This window comes from Sorex fumeus, unplaced genomic scaffold (assembly GCF_029834395.1).
Source record: "Sorex fumeus unplaced genomic scaffold, SorFum_2.1 ptg000039l, whole genome shotgun sequence".
Classification (NCBI taxonomy): Eukaryota; Metazoa; Chordata; class Mammalia; order Eulipotyphla; family Soricidae; genus Sorex; species Sorex fumeus.
In genome coordinates this window covers 28,911,454-28,930,627 of record NW_026606096.1, presented here as the reverse complement: position 1 = coordinate 28,930,627, position 19,174 = coordinate 28,911,454, and the positions used below count along the sequence as shown (strand labels likewise).

The window sequence follows — 19,174 nt, the reverse complement described above, 5'->3', positions numbered from 1 at the left end:
TCTGAGCATCAGCATGTGTGGGCTCAACTTCACCAAACCCCAAAGTTAAAAAACACAATAATGGGCTAGAGAGAAATTACAGAGTAGTGAGGTACTTGACTTGCACGCATCCAGCCAGGTTTGATCATCAGCACCACATATGGTGCCCAGGCCACCATCAGGAATGATTCCTGAGCACAGAGCCAGGAGCAAGCCTTGAGTACTACTGGGTAAGACCAATAAAAACAATAATATTTTCCTAAAAGTCATTAAGAGACAGATGGGTAGGGAAAAAAGAGGTTATTAGGTAAAGAACAGGTTGCTTTAAAAATTCCCAAGGGGCTGGAGTGATAGCACAGCGGGTAGGGCGTTTGCCTTGCATGCAGCCAACCCAGGGTCGAATCCCAGCATCCCATATGGTCCCCTGAGCACCGCCAAGAGTAATTCCTGAGTGCAGAGCCAGGAGTAACCTCTGAGCATCGCCTGGTGTGAACCAAAAAGCAAAAAAAAAAAAAAAATTCTCAAGAGAATTTTAGATAGTACAAACATTCAAGGATTGAAAGAACTGCATCTGCCAGAAAGAAAAGAACAAACTAGACTGACCTGTTATTTCGTCGATTGCCTCGAGCAGGCCCCAGTAACGTCTCTTTCATCCTAGCCCTGAGATTATATCCAAGGCTCTTTAGGAGAATGAGACCCATCATTGTTACTGGTATTTGGCATATTTGGTACGCCACGGGGAGTTTGCCAGACTCTGCCCTGTGGGCAGGCTACATCCAATAGCCTGCAAGTTTGTCCAAACTAAAGGTAAAGGTAAAGGTAAAGGCCCTCCCGTTGATCGTCGATTTGCTCAAGCGGGCCCAGTAACGTCTCCATTGGAGACTTTGTTGTTACTGTGTCTGGCATATCAAATACTCTCGGTAGCTTGCCGGGCTCTCCGAGAGGGGCGGAGGAATCGAACTCTGGTCGACCATGTTGGCCGCTTGTAAGGCAAACGCCCTACCCGCTGTGCTATCGCTCCAGCCCAAACTAGGAATGAGATAATAAGATGTCATAAGAAAAGATGACCTATAGAAGAAAAAAGGCCCCATCCTAGCTCTAAAAATCACCTACACATCTACATATAATAATCTTAACCTCTTCATCAAAAAAAACTTCAAAAAAGTGCTCCCCTCCCCCACAAAAAGGCTATGAATAGAGTACCCAATACTTACAGAATATGTTTTCATAAATATTAACTAACGATAAATCCTGATTAGAATTAAAAATTACTTTTATTTCAACTTTCTATTTTCTTAAAAAACTTATATTTTCTAAATGAAAATCACCCATATTATATATCAAAACCTAAAACAAAAATTTTCAATATTAGAAAATTCAAAACACCACATCCATTATTTCAACATACACCTTCATATCTCTATCAAACTTTCATATCACTTTCACTCTCAGTACTCTGGAACTTAGAAGATATTTATTATCAATTAAGAGAGTATGTGGAAGAAATATAACTTACTATGTCTCTGAAAACCACTGCTCTAAGTCGATTAATATCCATATCTTGTAGAAGTCTGTCAAGATCTCTTATTGGAGATATACCACCAGTTATAATGTCCACTGGACTCTATTTGAGATGGAAGAATTAGATGAACAAATACACATATGTACATATATACACATACACATTAAAAAATTATTTTTAAAAAGATGTAGTCCAAAAATCAGATAAACAAAGCTGCAATCATTTTTTTTCCACTTTATTTTCCCTACTTCTTTCTCTAATTTTGAACAGTATTATTAGGGAGTGGACAGGAAGAATGAGTGTTAAAGGGAGCCATGCAGGAAAAAACAAAATCACACTAGCTCACCAAGTACATGAAATACAAATGGACGTATTTGAAGAAAAAGGTAGCACAGATTCAAGAAAAGTCAGCATTTGAGAAAAACTTTACCATATACTTAAACACAAATACTTAAATGTTGTTCACAGACAACAATAACTATGCTAGGTCTTCTGTCATATTTATTTTACTCTAAGTTGAAATGAACAATAAATTTAGATTTCAACAGTAAAATAAGAGTAATTTCTTAAATTAATTATTTTGTATGCTTACCTTTGCTGCAGATTTCCCCATGGGAATCAGGCTGTGTATTGTTTTCTGGCCTTTTAATATATCTCCTTTACTTTTTAGTTGTGAATGCTGCTGACACTCTAAGCAATTTCTTACTGCCACTGCACACACTGTAAGTTATTTGAAGGATAGAATTAAGAAAAAAACGCAATAAATAATATATAATGATAGAATATAATATTACATATATGTAGAGAGATAACACTATGGAACTAATAAAAATCATTAACATCGATATAACGGAGTACTATACAGCTGTTAGAAAAGATAAAGTCATGAAATTTACATACAAGTGGTACTACATGGAAAGTATCATGCTAAGCGAAATGAGTCAGAAAGAGAGGGACAGACATAGAAAGATTGCATTCATCTGGGGAACATAAAGTAACAAAATAGGAGACTAACACCCAAGAGTGGCGGAGGTTTGCTCCATGGCTTGGAAGTCAGCCGCATATGCTGGGGGAGAAGGTAGCTCAGATAGAGAAGGGAGCACCAAATAAAGGGTGTTGGGAAGATCCTCCCAGGATGGGAGAAGCACGCTGAAAGTAGACTATAGACCAAACATGATTGCACTCAATGCCTCTTTTGTAAACCATAACACCCAAAAGGAGAGAGAGAACAAAAGGGAATGCCCTGCCACAGAGGGTGGGAGGGATACTGGGACCCATGGTGGTGGAAAATGGGCACTGGTGGAGGGATGGGTATTTGATCATTTTATAATTGAAATCCAAGCACAAAAATTTGTAAGTCTACAACTGTACCTCATGGTTTTTCACTAATAAAATTTAAAAAAAAAACAAAAGACTGATCTCTGAACCCAAAGCCAGGAGTAAATCTTAGGACAACCAGATATGATCCAAATCACTCCACACAGCCCAAAAATATACAATTTCTTTTAAAAAAAAATGTAGGAGTACTGCTATTAAGTCACTGATTAAGCTGCTTGAATTGGGCATGAACTCCACAAAAAATATACAATTTCTTAGCTCTCACCACCTGAGCGATGTGATAAGGAAAAGACAGGAAAGTGAAAACGTGAAAGAACGGAGGGGGAAAATACATAGGAAATCACATTGCCATAACCTAATTTAGGATTAGTAACCTGTATTTTCATTTCAGAGTAAAAGAGCTAAACAGGAAGTTTGAACAATTTTATTGTATCATTACAGCATAATATTAATAGAGACAGGGAACATGTTGATAACATTTATAAGAAACAGGTACAGGGTCTACTCTGGGATTTTTTTTTCCCTACTTTAATTTTTCCACATCACAAACACCAGATCAAAGGGTGCTCAGGATCATCTCAGTGCATGTGCAGCACCAAGAACTCAGCTCAAATCCACACACATGCTCTGGCCATATTCTAAATCACTGAACCAACTTCCAGGCCCTTTCTCACTGGGGATCCAAGCAGCCAAACTCTACTGATTATCAAAGCACACAGCACAGAGGTTCCAGCATTAATCCATTAAATCACATCCCAGATCCTATAGGATCTTTTCTTACAGGCTATCATTAAAATTCAGAAGAAAACTGGAGTTGAAGTGATAGTACAGAGGGCAAGGCACTTGCCCTGCACACAGCCAACCCATGTTCAGTACTGTACCTCCAGCCCCACCAGGAGTGATCTCTGAGCACAGAGCCAAGAATAAGCCCTGAGTTCTGATCAAAGCTAGGTGTGGCCCAAAAACTAAACCCAAAACTAAAAGAAAAAAAAAGGAATAAAACTACAAATTTACCTGGGAATTTTAAGTTCCACCCATGAGATGGCTAGTAGATACAGACTTGAGTGGAAAAGCAATGAAAACACTGCAGGTTAAGAAAAAGTAGACTATAGACCAAACATGATTGCCACTCAATGCCTCTTTTGCAAACCACAACACCCAAAAGGAGAGAGAGAACAAAAGGGTATGCCCTGCCACAGAGGCAGGGTGGGATGGGGGATGGTGGGTAAGAGGGATACTGGGATCCGTGGTGGTCGGAAATGGGCACTGGTGAAGGGATGGGTACTTGATCATTGTATAATTGAAACCCAAGCACAAAAATTTGCAAGTCTACAACTGTACCTCATGGTGTCTCACTAATAAAATTTTTTTTAAAAAAATGTTTAAAAAAAAAAAAGAGGAAGCTCTTTGCTTCCCTTAGTTCTTTTGTCCTTTCCCTAACAGAAGAGTCTGTTACTCCCTGAAGCGGGTTAACTTCTCAAATTAAAGAAAAATCACTATTCCCTCTAAGAAGAAAGAAGATCTCAGTGTGGGAGCAATCACCCAGGTGTATGTCCACTCTATGAGAAAGTCACCATTTACTCTCATAGAAGTCATCCTCTCCTTGTCCCGTGAAACCCCCTCCTTCTTTCCTTGCTACCTCAGACACTGGAAAACAGTATAATCACTGGTTCACTTTACTTTAGAATTTTAAGCCTTGTAAAATCTCCACACATATCATTAAACTTTAGCTGTTTTGACTAATCTACATTTATTCATTCGTTCAGTCTCAGATGAACACATAGGTGTTGGGGAACTTTGCTCTGAGTCCTGAAAATGGTACATTTTCTTCAAGCAACAAAATATAGTTTTCAATTGAATATGTCTAGATTACTGACAATTCTCAATCCCAAAGTAAGGGGTTTTAACAGCTCACCTAGTCGAAGACACTGTCGTAAAATTCCTCCAGATGACATATTTTTTTCAGCTTCAATTTCAGTAAAGCCAAGAGAACTTGCAAATATAAGTACATCCACAAGACTTATTAGCCTCTGCAAAAATGTCACAGAGGCTTCTATTGAAAGGCCTTGAGTGGGTTCAATATTCTCCAACTCATGCTGAAGGAAAAAGTTTGACATTTACATCAACATACTGATAAAAATCTAAATTTACTAGAAACATTCCCAAAATTTCTAAATTTTTGAGAAATCCAGACTCAGAAATATAGTTCAACATGGTGAATTAAAAACAAACCAAAAAAAAAAGGGTGGCGAATTCCTTATCATCAAATCTTCTTAAAAGGCAATGGAAACATTAAAGTAAAATACTATCAATCATATTTTTCACTGACTCAACCCTACGAAAACAACATTGTCTTTTTAGTGCTTCATTCCTGGAAAAGATTCTAAGGTTCTTTTTCGGGTAATTGTAAGAGATCCTATTACTTTTGATTTATAGCAACTATGATGCACATTACCACCACATTCAAGTTCAAATCAATAAGAATGCATAATAGTCAGGTTTTCACACCAATTTTATATAGTAGGTAAGTCCTTACTGTAGCCGAGGTAGCAGCTGAAAGCAATGGCAGTATACCCCCACAAGCCATGACCATATTGTCCATCACTTGAGAGATGAGATGAATTGTGTTGTGTACAAAGATGACGTTATCACTGCTATTCACGAAGTCCATAACTGTCTTTGTTGAATGGCTGTCCAAAGATAAATGATGTTTACTGATAAAGTTAAAGAAAGGAAATCACAGTTTGCGTACTTGAGGGGAGGGAGGCTGAGAAGATGTTTTTTGCTTCATCTGAAAGCTGTGGAAACATGATGTAGTGGCATCTGCAGGTGTACACTTCTTCAAAAGATGACCATTCCACACCAGCAGTTACTACTCAGGCCCTTACACAGCACTGAAACAAATACTATTCACTTCATATACAAAAAAAAGACAAAATTATCCTTAACTGTGAATAAAACTGAGATGTAATGGCAACAATGAAGAGGCAAACATTGCTTAAAGTACTAAAATAAAAGCAACTTTCTACAAATGTATATTTAGGTAATGCCATAAAATGTGTTTAACCAGAATAATAAACAAATTATGCAACTTTAATTCATAAATTATACAACTGTAGGATAATTTGAAATACTATTTTTAATACTACAGTACTTATTTTTTTTCTAGTGCTATTGTAGTAAGTCCACTTCAGAAATATAGATGAATCCCAGATATAAAATATTCTATAGAAAACCTTCAGCATACTTTTTTTTTTTTGCTTTTTCTGTCACACCCAGCGATGCACAGGGATTACTCCTGGTTCATACACTCAGGAATTACTCCTGGCCATGCTCGGGGGACCATATGGGATGCTGGGAATTGAACCCAGGTCGGGCCACGTGCAAGGCAAACACCCAACTCGCTGTGCTATCACTCCAGCCCCCTCAGCATACTTTTTAAAGAAAAATCTAATTTTCAACTTTTTACAATCCAGATAGGGAAGGCTCTCATTTTTAAAAAGCAGAGAATTTATTTGATTGGAAAAAAAAAAAACCCTATCACAAAACTATCTAGTCTACTTTATCACCAATCTCTAAAATTAATTACAAAATGTTAACTTTCATAAATATCTACAAAAACAAAGACTAAAGTTTACACATATTTTTTATAATAAGCAGAGGAACAGACCTTCTCCACATTTGTATATCTGTTTCTATTGAAAACAGTAAATCAGTGAGTAAACGCTGATGCATCTGAGACCATTTGAACTCAGGAATACGAAACATAGTAGATCTGGAATCCCTCCTTTGTCCATTAACTGCATCTGGTGCTATCCCTTGCCCTGGCCGTTCCTGTTGCCTTGACATCTAATAGAAAAAAGATGAAAAGTAATAAAATAAATTTAAAGGGGATCATTAATACAATAAATAACTTAATAGTGTCCATGCAATACATCTAACATTCTCCTGTGAAGATACTGAAGAATTAGACAAAAATAATTAATAATATGAACTCTTTAATACACTTAAAGCAAGGTATCAAAAGTGATAAAGTGTTACAATTCCAAAGTACTTATCTTGAAGCTATGTTAGCACTATTAGCAGCTAATATAACACATTCAGAAGAACCAAGGAGTTTTTAATTTTTTAAATTAGCGATAAAGGGTAATGGTAGATTCATCACAAACTGAACAGAATTAAGAACAAACAGAACTAATACAATAGAACACAGAACAAACCAATGATAAGAGGGCAGAGATAGCAAGAGTCTAACAACTCTGAGAATGACAACATGCAACCAACCACTGGCTTATAATCATTCTGATACTGGCAAGGAGAAATCTGTGCCTCTAGATCTCACAAAGGCTCTTTGCTCTTAGAGTGAACAGACTCCATAGAGTAATTTAAAATCACATACTGTACTGAAAATTATACATTAGGAGGTATCCAGAAGAAGGTTGCCCTAGATTTTGCTTGAAAACAACGTGCTACCTATGACTAGGTTATCAAATAAAGGATGAAAGTACTTCCAATGGTTGCTTCGTCAACTATAATGATGAAAATCTCCCAGATTGAAAATGCAACTTTGGGGGAATGCTATGGTGAAAATAACAATAAAATTTGCCGCTAAGTGAACTCATAATAAAATTATGCCTGGGACCAGAAAGATAACACAGTGGTGGGTAGGGTGCTTGCCTTGCATGTGACTAACCCAGGTTCAATCCCTAACATCTCATATAGCCCCTAGAGCACTGCCAGGAGTGATTCCTGAGTCCAAAGCAAGGAGTAAAGTCTGATCATGGCCAGGTGTGGCCCCAAAACGAACAAAATACTTAACTATAAAATCCAAACCTGAAATAAAGGCAATGAAAATAAACTTTATATTCATTATTTACATGACTGAAAATAGCACTAGAATCAATTCTACGTTAAGTATCTGACATTGCTATATTTTAACTCAATGCAAACACATTTCAAGAAAATAATACATTTAATCACCTCAAGCACAGGCTGATGAGACTGAGCTGCCTCTGTATTCACACTGGCCTTCAATTCCAATCTCTCTGTGTCAGTAGCAACACTGGAAACATCCAATTTAGCAATTCTCGGCTCAGAAGTAGGGCACTCCAGATTATTAGCATGAGAATCACTTATTAATTTACTCTCCTTCGTTACATTCTTCCCTTCCTCAAGCAACTGATCAGTGTCTGATTGTACAGTTTGAGAAGCAGACTTGTCGGGTGAGTCAGCTGAGGATTCTGATGCTGTCATAGTCAAGATTCCAAAATCTTTAGAGTCTTGCGTGTCAGTTTCAGTTTGCTTTCTTACAGGTTCTTCCTCTTGACCTAGTAATTTGTGATCATTATTGGACACGTCCAACTTTTCACTGGCTTCAGATGCAGCTGGTGTCAAACTACTGTCTTGGAGCTCTGTAGGCAGGTTGATTACCTCTGTAGGACTGCTTTCCACCTTCAGTTCCACATAATCATCATCATCTTCATCCTCTACTATAGACTTCTCCAATAATTCTGGTACCTCTGAAGCATCATCTTCTGAAGGAGAACTTACAGAGGCAGTTACTTCATTAACAGTAATTAAGTCTTTGTCAGTTGTTTTCAAAGAATTAGAGGGAAGAGTCACATTTTCTACTTTATCAGAAGATACTTCTAAATCAACTGCATGTATTGCTTCATTCACATGTGTTTTTTCTAAAGAAACTTGATCTAATAACTCCTGATTTTCTTGACCAACCTTCCTTTCCTCATTTGATGTATTGTGAGTTTGTGGCTCAATGTTGGACGTAGAGTCTACTAAACTTGTTTTCTCAATACTTGAATTTTCATCACTATTTCTGGTGCTGTGAGAAGATACAGGAGAATCCTTGATATCTGGTGGCTGGGATGCTACTGAAGCATGAACATCCCTGTTAATTCCAGAAATTGCTTGGGCTAGATTTGAAGGACACTGCTCTACTTCATCATCACCTTTCCCTTGGTGTTCCCTAAATACAGTGGCAAGACTTTCTTTGTGTATTTCAAAAGTAACCTAGATGAAAAACACAAAATCAGCCAAAATATACTTTTAAAAAAATGAACATACATATAACATAAAACTATAATGCTTAGTAGCTTTTCAACTGTGATTTGTATAACACAATTAAACAATTTCCTACAATATTTTATGTCTTAAGATTACTTTTTTAAAAACTTTACAATAAAATCTAAATATCGTATTAAAACTGTAAGTAATTTTAAAGTTTACTGGTAGCATGACATCAAACCACAAAAAGTACATATTCTTAAATATGTAAAATCACAGATCACATTATTTCACTGTCCTCCAAGGTGTGTACCAGGATCTATGCACCATTGGGAAGTGCTTTATAAACTAGGTAATACATTATCTCAATTGCAGTGAAAACCCATCTCCTCATGATATATCCTCTGAAGAAATAATAAGTATCAATTATTCTCACTATTATAGCAGTTCTCCATATATTGATTGAGATACTGAAGCTTTTGCTTACTATGCTAAAGAATATAAATTCTTGTAACAATATTTTTTTAAGTGCAAGCCTTCCCCAAAGGTCACCCACAATTTTCAAAGTCTGAACTAGTCACAAATAATCTGAATGTTCCAAATAATCCATCTGTGCGTCAATTTATATGAGATTAAAATGTATTCAGCATCTTAAGTCTTTTGTGCTATTAAATGGAAAACACTCACAAGTGGAAAACTTTTTTAGTATTACTTTTAATGTCAAAAATTCAAATTTTTTTTATCTAAAGAGAATTATCTTACAAAAATGCCCTTTACAAACCCACTGGTATTTTGAAGGGAAACCCTTGCAGCTTGAGAGAGAGAGGAGAGAAGAGAGAGAAAGAGACAGAGAATCTCACATAGCCAGAGAGAAAGGTAAGGTGCTTGCCCTACACTTAGCACCCCATATGTCCCAGAGCTCTACAATAAGTGATCCCTGAGCACAGTCAGGAGTAAGTTCTGAGCACTGCCAGATGCAGCCCCAAAACAAAAACAACAAAAAGATTCAAAGCAATAATGAAGGAGATTATGAATGTGCCACAAGGGAGTACTATTTTTTTCTATTAATACAGATTGGTGCTCAAATCTTAAATAAACTGCACTTTATCCTTCATAGGCAAAAAAAAGTTTATGCTCTTTTTCTTTTGTGTGTATATATAAATATTCACTGTCACTGTCCTCCCGTTGTTCATTGATTTGCTCGAGTGGGCCCAGTAACGTCTCCATTGTGAAACTTGTTGTTACTGTGTTTGGCATATCGAATACGTCACGGGGAGCTTGCCAGGCTTTGCTGTGCGGGCACGATACTCTCGGTAGCTTGCCGGGCTCTCCAAGAGGGATGGAGGAAAATTCTGGTTGACTTATTTTATAACTTTCTTTTCTACAGTGTACCCCAATACTCTAAAATTTAAATGGCAATTGAGTAATTATCACTGTTGTAATCATTTTTGAAACCGTTTTTCTAAAGGTATTTGTGACTGATAATTCCTAATTAATTACCAGATATTGTTCTAAATTACCCAACTAAAAGACTAGTCATTAATCTTCACAATCGGTTGATAGTTAATCCATAGCTGTTTGCAATGTTTGGAAAGCACTCCCATAAACTACTAGTTAAAGATACTCAAGAGCTAATAATTACATTTCTTTTGCCTTTACTATTAACATGTCACTCAAATTTACTAATTAGAACATAAAAGACGAATATATCAAAAGATCAATATTATTAAAGATTGACCTAAAAGTTACACACTTCATTTTTGGTTGTTTTATGTTTGGCATTTGTTTTTGTTTTTTTAATTTTTGGAACCAAACCCAGTGATGTCCAGGGGTTACTCCTGCTCCTGATGGTGGTTGGGGAACCATATTGATGCCAGGGATCATTCCCAGGTGGGTGGCACACAGACTAATCAAACAGCTTACAAGAATAGAAGGCACAGATTGTATCATTTTATTCCATTTTACATGTCACTGGTTTTTGGGTCACACACAGCAGAGCTCAGGACACAGTCCTAGCTATGTGCTCAGGAATCACTATTTGGTTCTGCTTCAAGCCGGGGATTAAAACTGGGTCAGCAAGTGCCCTACCCAGGTACTATCTCTCTGGTTGCTAAATACTTTCAAATTAAATTATAAATATCATAAACATATTTATGCACTTATTATATGTGGCAGATATTTATTACAAATCTAAGTTCTATGGGGTTCAAACTTAAGAATGGATTGGAAAAAGAATGACTCTTTTAAGATACTGAGTTATTCAGAATATCAGTAAAATCAAAACTCCTGGGGGGGGGGGAAGAGAGAGAGAGAGAGAGAGAGAGAGAGAGAGAGAGAGAGAGAGAGAGAGAGAAAGTGGGGCCAGAGAGATAGTACAGAGAGTAGATCGTTTCCCTTGCATGCAGCCAAACCAGGTTTGAGCCCTGGTATCCCATATGATTCCCCCAAGCACCACCAGGAATAATTGCTAAATGCAGAGCCAGGAATAATCCCTAAGCATCACTGGGTGTGGTTCAAAAACAAAACAGAAACAAAAGAAAAGAGAAAGTAATCAGTATAAAGCACTTACTAGACTAATAAAGACTTTGAGAACCATTAGGAGGGGCTGGAATTTTATCATAGAGATAAAAGCAAGCTCTAAATTATTTAGCCAGTGCTTTAAAAAGTATTAATACAAAGAAATTAAAATGTTCTCAAACAAATGTGACTACTAATCCACAAAATAATTTCAATTTTTTTTACCTTTTACCAAACACACACACACACACACACACACACACACACACACACACACACACACACACACACACAGCCAAATGAACTAAAAAAGGACAAAACCTGCCTGAGGAACAGCAGAGCTAGGGAAATGATGCAAAGGACATTAGGGATTTTTTGTTTGAGTGTGTGGAGCAACATCAATGCTCAAGAAAAAGTCGGTGGCAGGAATCAAATCTGGTGGGGTGGGGGGTCCCGTATAACTACCCCAGCCCTTTATGGTACCTTGCTCACCTAATACTGTATTTTTTTTCTTCAGTTTTGGGGCCACAAAAACTTTCCTGACGTTTTAAGGGAACTATGAGATGAAAGAGAAACCATGTGATGCCATGGATGTAACTCAGCTTCCTAAATGCAAAGTATTACTATGTCCATTGAGCTATCTCACTGGTCTTCATATTGTAATTTTAATGCAGGATAAACTCTGACTTGTTGATATTATCAATCGAACAATGGCTACTGATGACTACCTATTACTACCTATGACAACATAAGCACCAACCAGATGCTCTGATTTATTTGGCCTACTGTCCCCTTTTCAAGAAAAAAAAAATCATCACTCAGTATCCCCCTGAAAATCTACCTTCTTTAAACAAACAGAAAGTATCTTCCCCATCACACATGAGGCTACTTATTGGGTCCAAAAATTGTCCCTATACCCTGGGCTGGGTATGGTATCACCCATTTGGGAAACACTGGGATTAGACTCCCCTCCAAAAAAAATTATCTAAAGGTTTCTTTTTAAGTTATAATAAATTCAGAATTTTCTAAATCCCTGTTTATATTTTAATGAATAGAATTATTTTAGCACACCAAGTGAAAATAGAATTAACTTCTCAAGATGGGGTTCATTTGGAACAGAAAAATAAAAAACTAGCTAAACCCAAAGAAAATTAAATCATAAAAGTTACTCTTAAAAGGTATATGTGTGAATGCCAAAGACCAAAGAAACCAACACAGAGCAGTTTCACTAGAAGTGCTTCTATGACTGCTTATAAAGCCTAGCTCAGCTGTTGGTGGAGAGGGACACAGTGACAAACAGCCTCTCGGCTACAAAGGTGGCAGGAAATCTATCAAACTGGACAATAAAATTGCAATTGAGTCTCTTTTGCTTTTTATAGCAGCTGAGTGTAACTTGATGTAACTCTGCAAAAGCTATTCAATTCTGCAACATTAGTTCTTAACACGCCAGTTCTTTATCAAAAATCATATAAATTTGTGATACTGAGATTGTAAAAGGTTGCAGCAGAATAAAACAAGCATCATCTCAGCATTGAATACATAAAATTTAAAACTTTAAAACAATTACTCTCATAGAAAAATGTTTTTTAATAACTTCAATCTTTACCAACATATTACAAGTCTAATGAACTTAATCTCTTCAGTTTCACCCTAAACTTTATAAAATATTTAAAGATATTTAAAATATATCACCTATTGTATTTTAAAACAGAATACTTACATTTTAGTAATAGAAATATTTAAAACACTGCTTTGTAAAACCTCATGAGAGAGAAAGACTTGGGAATTAATGAAGAAAAGTCACACAAAGAAATAAGACATTTGGGGGAAAGAGATGGTACAATGGGTAAAACTCTTCCCTGGCATGTGGCCCACCAGGGTTTGACCCCCAGCACCACATATGAACCCCTAAGCTCTGCCAGGGATGACCCCCACTGCAGAGCCAGAAATAATCCCTGAGCAGGTGTGGTTCAAAACTAAAAAAAAAAAAAAAGAAATCAAAGATACTTAAAGGCATTTATTAAACATTAAAATTAGAGGTGCAAACAAAGCAATTTCTCTTCCCTCCTCATAGAGTAAACTAAACCTTAGCACTTATTTATTTTTGGTTTTTAGGGCCCTAGCACAGCAGGTAGGGAAACTACTCCAGGCTCAGTGCTCAGGGGTTGCTCCTATGGTACTCAGGAGAACATGTGGTTCTCTGAGTAGATTAGGCCTCCTGCATGCAAAGCATGCACTCCTGCCTGATGAACTATCTCTGTTCCCTAGAATTCTTTAAGTATATTCAAGAGCAAAAAATGCTATCTTCAATTTTACTGAGACAAAATTTATTCCATCTTATAATTGCAATCCTAATAGCTTTATGGTGTTATACTTGTAATAGTTAAGAGTTATAATTATAACTGGCTTAGGCTTAAAACAGGCAAAAGAGGCTTCTCCAAAAGGCAATAACTTTCTTTGTAGAGATTTAAATCATTTTTGAGGAGCCGGACAGATAGTACAAGAAGTAAGAGATTTGCCCTATATGCAGCTATGCCCAGTTTGATCCCAATCACCACCTGTGGTCCCCTGAGCACCACGAGCACCACCAGGATCACTCCTGAACACTAAGCTAGGAAAAACACCTAAGGATCACAGGGTATAGCCCCAAATACTCACCAAGACAAAATAAAAACTTTTTGAAAAATGTCATTGCAGTAAAAGAAAAACAGAAACTAAAATATATGTAACAAATGATATGTGTTCTACAAACTTAGCAGATGCCCTAAAGTGAGGCTCTTCCCATGTACCTATATCTCCCTTTGAACTCACTCCTTTCTGCACTGCACTGCTTGTGGCTCTGAGGATGGAACCCAGAGGCTCATAGATAACTTCGGAGCTCTGTCCCAACACTGTCTGTGTTTACTTTTACGTATATTATCTCCCATATTAGGAAATAACCATTTTCAGGATAACCTGTCCCTGCTTTATCATTCTTTTAATAACAAATGAGCATAAAATCTCTGAATAGAAACTTCTCCAAAGAGGGCATGCAAACGAAACAATGACCATCACTTATAGAGAAATGCAAACCCAAACCACAATGATATGTCATCTCATACCTAAGATAACAACTTACATCAATTTTCAGTAACAAGGAGAAAAACAAGTTTTTTAAAAAAAAAGAAAACAGGAGAAAAGATGAAAGATAAAGGAAGAAAAGAGATACGCAACTTGAGCAAGATCTAAACACAGTGTCACCAGACATGAATCTGATCACCAGTGTGTGTGAGGGTGGGGGTAGGAGGTGATAAGGGAAAACAGACAGATTCACTAAAACTAAGTTGAGGGAAGAAAGCCTTGGGGAGTGCAGAATCTGTGGTGAGGAAGACAAAGAAATGGATAAAGAAGGACGAGAAAGAAGGAAACAGTGACTTAAAAAAAAAAAAACGACAAGGGCAAAGAGGCATAGGATTGCTAACAAATGACTGACTACAAACAACTCACAGTTGAAACCCACATGGTGTGGGTAGAAAAGATTCAAGATTGGGAAAAGAGAAGAAAAGAAAGGGGTGTGATAAGGAAAAGAACACAGGAGAAAAGGAAAGAGGAGTGGATAACAGACAGATCACACTGACTTGGACAAGTGCTGTGAATTCATGCAGAATACATGATATATATACATATATACATATATATGACTGAAAAATATTTTTATTTGGTGAAATAGAGAAAGGTAAGCAAAAAAAGCTATTTTTCAAGGTAAATAATAATCGATTAGGCAAAAATCATTTCATGAAAAATTCATTAAAAATTCCTACTTGGGAAATAGAGATAAACAAATGGAACTATATTAAACTAAAAAGCTTCTGCACAGCAAAAGATACAGTGACCAAAATACAAAGGCAATCTACAAAATAGGAAAGGATATTCACCCAATTCCCATCTGATAAGGGGTTGATCTCAAGGATATACAAAGTACTGGTTGAACTCCACAAGAAAAAAATATCCAACCCCATCAAAAAATGGGGTGATGAAATGAACAGAAACTTTCTCAAAGAAGAAATTCAAATGGCTAAAAAGCACATGAGGAAATGCTCTACATCACTAACCATCAGGGAGATGCAGATCAAAACAACAATGAGATTATCATCTCACACCACAGAGACTGGCCCACATCCAAAAGAACAAAAGCAACCAGTGTTGGCACGGATGTGGAGAGAAAGGGACCCTCCTTCACTGCTGGTGGGAATGTCAACTGGTTCAGCCCTTTTGGAAAACAGTATGGATGATTCTCAAAAAACTAGAAATTGAGCTCCCATTTGACCCAGCAATACCACTCCTGGGAATATATTCCAGAGAAGCAAAAAAAAGTACAGTCAAAATGACATCTGCACTTGTATGTTCACTGCCGCACTGTTCACAATAGCCAAAATCTGGAAAAAACCTGAGTGCCCAAGAACAGATGACTGGTTAAAGAAACTTTGGTAATCTACACAAGGGAGTACTATGTGGCTGTTAGAAAAGATGAAATCATGAAATTTGCAAACAAGTGGTTCTGCATGGAAAGTATCATGCTAAGTGAAATGAGTCAGAAAGAGAGGGACAGACACAGAAAGACTGCACTCATGTGGAGGAATATAAAGTAACAGAATGGGAGATGAACACCCAAGAATAGTTGAGATAAGTAGCAGGAGGTCTGCTCCACAGCTTGGAAGCTGGCAGCACATGCTGGGGGAGAGGGCAGCTCAGAGAGAGAAGGGAACACCAAGTAAAGGGTGCTTGGAGGACTCACTCGGGATGCGAGATGCATGCTGAAAGTAGACTGTAGACCAACCACGATGGCCACTCAATGCCTCTATTGCAAACCACAACACGCTAAAGGAAAGAGAGAGCAAAAGGGAATGCCCTGCCACAGAGGCAGGGTGGGATAGGGGAGATGGATGGGGGAGGGTGGGCTACTGGGTTCATTGGTGGTGGAGAATGGGCACTGGTAGAGGGATGGGTACTTGATCGTTGTATAACTGAAACACAAGCATGAAAGTCTGTAAGTCTACAACTGTACCTCATGGTGTTTCACTAATAAAAAAAAAATTCCTACTTGATGCCTATCATAGAAATAGTCTGGTGGGGAATAATGATGGAGGGAAGTGGACACTGGTAAAGGGATCAGTATTATAACATTGCATACTTGAAATCCAATCGTAAACAACTTTGTAATTTATGGTGAATATTTTTTTTCAAATCCCTACTTGCATTTAAAAAAAATTAGAATAAAATGTTTATTGAGGGGAGCAACATTATATAAGTTAATTTTAGCTTCATAAATTTAAAGAAAAAAATTATGCCTCAGAGAAAAATCTAGAGAAATAATAAATCTAGAGAAAATCAATTTTCATAAAGCTGGAGAAAATGCTATTTAAACTTTTTAAATCATAATAAATCTAGAGAAAAATAATACCTAAGGCCCTCAGAAATATTCAAAATATGCCCAAATGAACAGCATGATGGCTCAGAATACCTGATCTCCAGCACCTGATCACAAGCCCAAATGCCCTCTGGTATCCACGTGCACAAAACACAATTGTGGCAGCTCTGCTATCTGAAGATTCTGGCACCACAAGCAATTTTGGGCCTCACAGCAGCCAGATGTGTGGAAGCCCCACAAATGAGTGCCACTCCCAGCAAGCACCAAAATGAAAAGGAAGCACGGCCCCTGGCAAGCATGTGTATGAGCACCACAGTCACCCCTAGAATAGTGCAACAACTACAGTTTGTCTGCTCAAAGTGTGTCCCCAAAATGAGCACGTGTCAAAACCCTGCAGCTAAATAACTGCAAATCTTGCTGAAGACCATGGCAAGTGTGAGCACTTTACTCGGGTGCAGGGAGCAACTCAGCTGAAAAGATGTGAGCACCACAACTATACATTTCATTATGACATCACCACCATAAACAAGGGAAAGGGAGTGGTAGAGAATCTGAAAAATAAAAGAAATTGATCTGAGTATGCATAAAGAATTATAAAAATCCAAAAGAAAAGCTTCAAAGTAACAAAAGAAAAAGCACTGCAGAAATAAGAAACCTAAAGATACTAATAGCTAGGAGATGACCCCATGACTTCGAACCGAGCCTTTCTATTTACATTCCCAGCAGCAGTGCTTTTTTCCAAATTAGAAATATTTCAGATGTCAGATTGTGGAAGAAACTTACTGAGGCACCCTCACCATTTTTAAATGGAAAAGGAACAGAAACATTAGAGAATATGAGTATCTGACAAGGTGATTAAGTGTAACTACTGTCTCATGGAACCTCAGTTGTGTATGTGTACATAGTCAAAATACATTTCTTAGAAAAAAATTACAAAGCCTTTGGTGGGCACCTGAGTTTTCACCGCAATGGTAATGAATAAACCAAAGCCAGGATGGTCAATTTAAAAAAACATATTAGAAACAAAAGAATTAAAAAATTACAAATAATGCAGCACTTATACCCAATTTACAATAGTCACGATTCTCCTCAGTAATAAACACCTCTTGGCTTTCATATTACAGTTATTTTTTATGTACTTCGCCCTTCATTGTGAAAGTTGTGTCTAGGGGGATCCGGTCACTATTGGCAGCAGCACAGTGGCCAGAGCCCAAGCTGGCAGAGACAGCAGCTCTCAGAGCTCTGAACAGCAGGGGGGTCAGAGAATTTCTGCATGAGTGACTGTGGGTGCCCCTTGGATATTGTCTCAGGGAAAGTGCCCTTAAACAAAACTGGCCAGTTGCCTGCCATGGAGTGCCATCCTGGAATGGTACTGGTGCGGATGGCGGTCAGCGCTATGGGCAGTGGCAGAGTTTTTTAAAGTGACTAAATAGGGCTCTTGGGTCCAACCCGGCGCCACCACAGAGCACATGTCCTGGAGCTGGGCAAAGGGGAGGTTGGGTGGGGGAGTAGGACCCTGTGTTCCCACCAGTGGCCAGTCACCATCAGGGCGGTCCCGGCTGCCACTTCCTCCCTGGACCAGTCACAGCATATTATGGAGGAGGACCTCCCTGTGTACCAACTGTCTGGAGACCAAGGATGGGGGTGGTGCCCCTGGTCAGGTTCTGCTGGACTGGTGGCTGCAGCCCACCTGGAGCACCCAAGCTGCGAATGGTAGCAGCCCTAGTCCGGGTCCTGGTCTCTGCCAGGGCCACTGCAGCTGTCACCACTGGGGCCCAGGGAGCACAGCACCACTGGCGAGTCATCTGGGCCTTCAGGGCAAGTGCCTTGGCAGCCTGATGGTGCCCTCGGGCTTCCTGACACTTCAAAATCGCCACTATGCCTCTAGACTCCAACAACTAAGACCAACTTTTAATTAAGAGAAATTAAACTACTAAAAGTAAGGTACGCAAGAGCCATGCCCACAAACCAACTCCAGCACCACCATGTAAGCTCTTCTACTGGCCCTACTTCAAAGATCCATAAATAAATCTCAAAAGAGATCAAAAGTCACAGTTAATCTCAGACCCACACAAGGCTGAACAATCCAGGGCACATGGGAGGGAGGCAGGTTAGCCCAGTGACCATCCAAACAGAGTCCCCGGCAACCACTTGGTCCCACAATCCAAAACCACTACCATGCCCCCAGTCAGACTCCACTATCTTGATATGGACTTCACCGAGATATTAAACTGCTGAAAATTCAAGTATGTGGGGTTTTGTGACTGCCATCTCCAAGCTTTCTTGGGCACAGGATGGGATATCTCCCCCCACCTTCCTCTACTTCCAGAAGACCCAGCAGCACATCCACACCCCAAACCCACCATCCTGTTAAAAAAAAGCTACTCCAG

General features: G+C 38.3%; 1 protein-coding gene across 2 annotated transcripts in view; it reads right to left on the bottom strand.

Annotated features, from left to right (window-relative positions):
• The window catches only part of LRBA (LPS responsive beige-like anchor protein), a 600,455-nt gene that overhangs the window by 475,757 nt on the left and 105,524 nt on the right, over positions 1-19,174 (bottom strand). For both annotated transcript variants that reach the window (XM_056119139.1, XM_056119141.1), the window contains exons 22-27: positions 7,820-8,866; positions 6,510-6,688; positions 5,376-5,529; positions 4,755-4,935; positions 2,094-2,221; positions 1,496-1,603 (exon numbers count right to left, since the gene is read on the bottom strand). In XM_056119139.1, the coding sequence (XP_055975114.1) occupies positions 1,496-1,603; positions 2,094-2,221; positions 4,755-4,935; positions 5,376-5,529; positions 6,510-6,688; positions 7,820-8,866 (1,797 nt within the window). The remainder of the gene's footprint in view (positions 1-1,495; positions 1,604-2,093; positions 2,222-4,754; positions 4,936-5,375; positions 5,530-6,509; positions 6,689-7,819; positions 8,867-19,174) is intronic.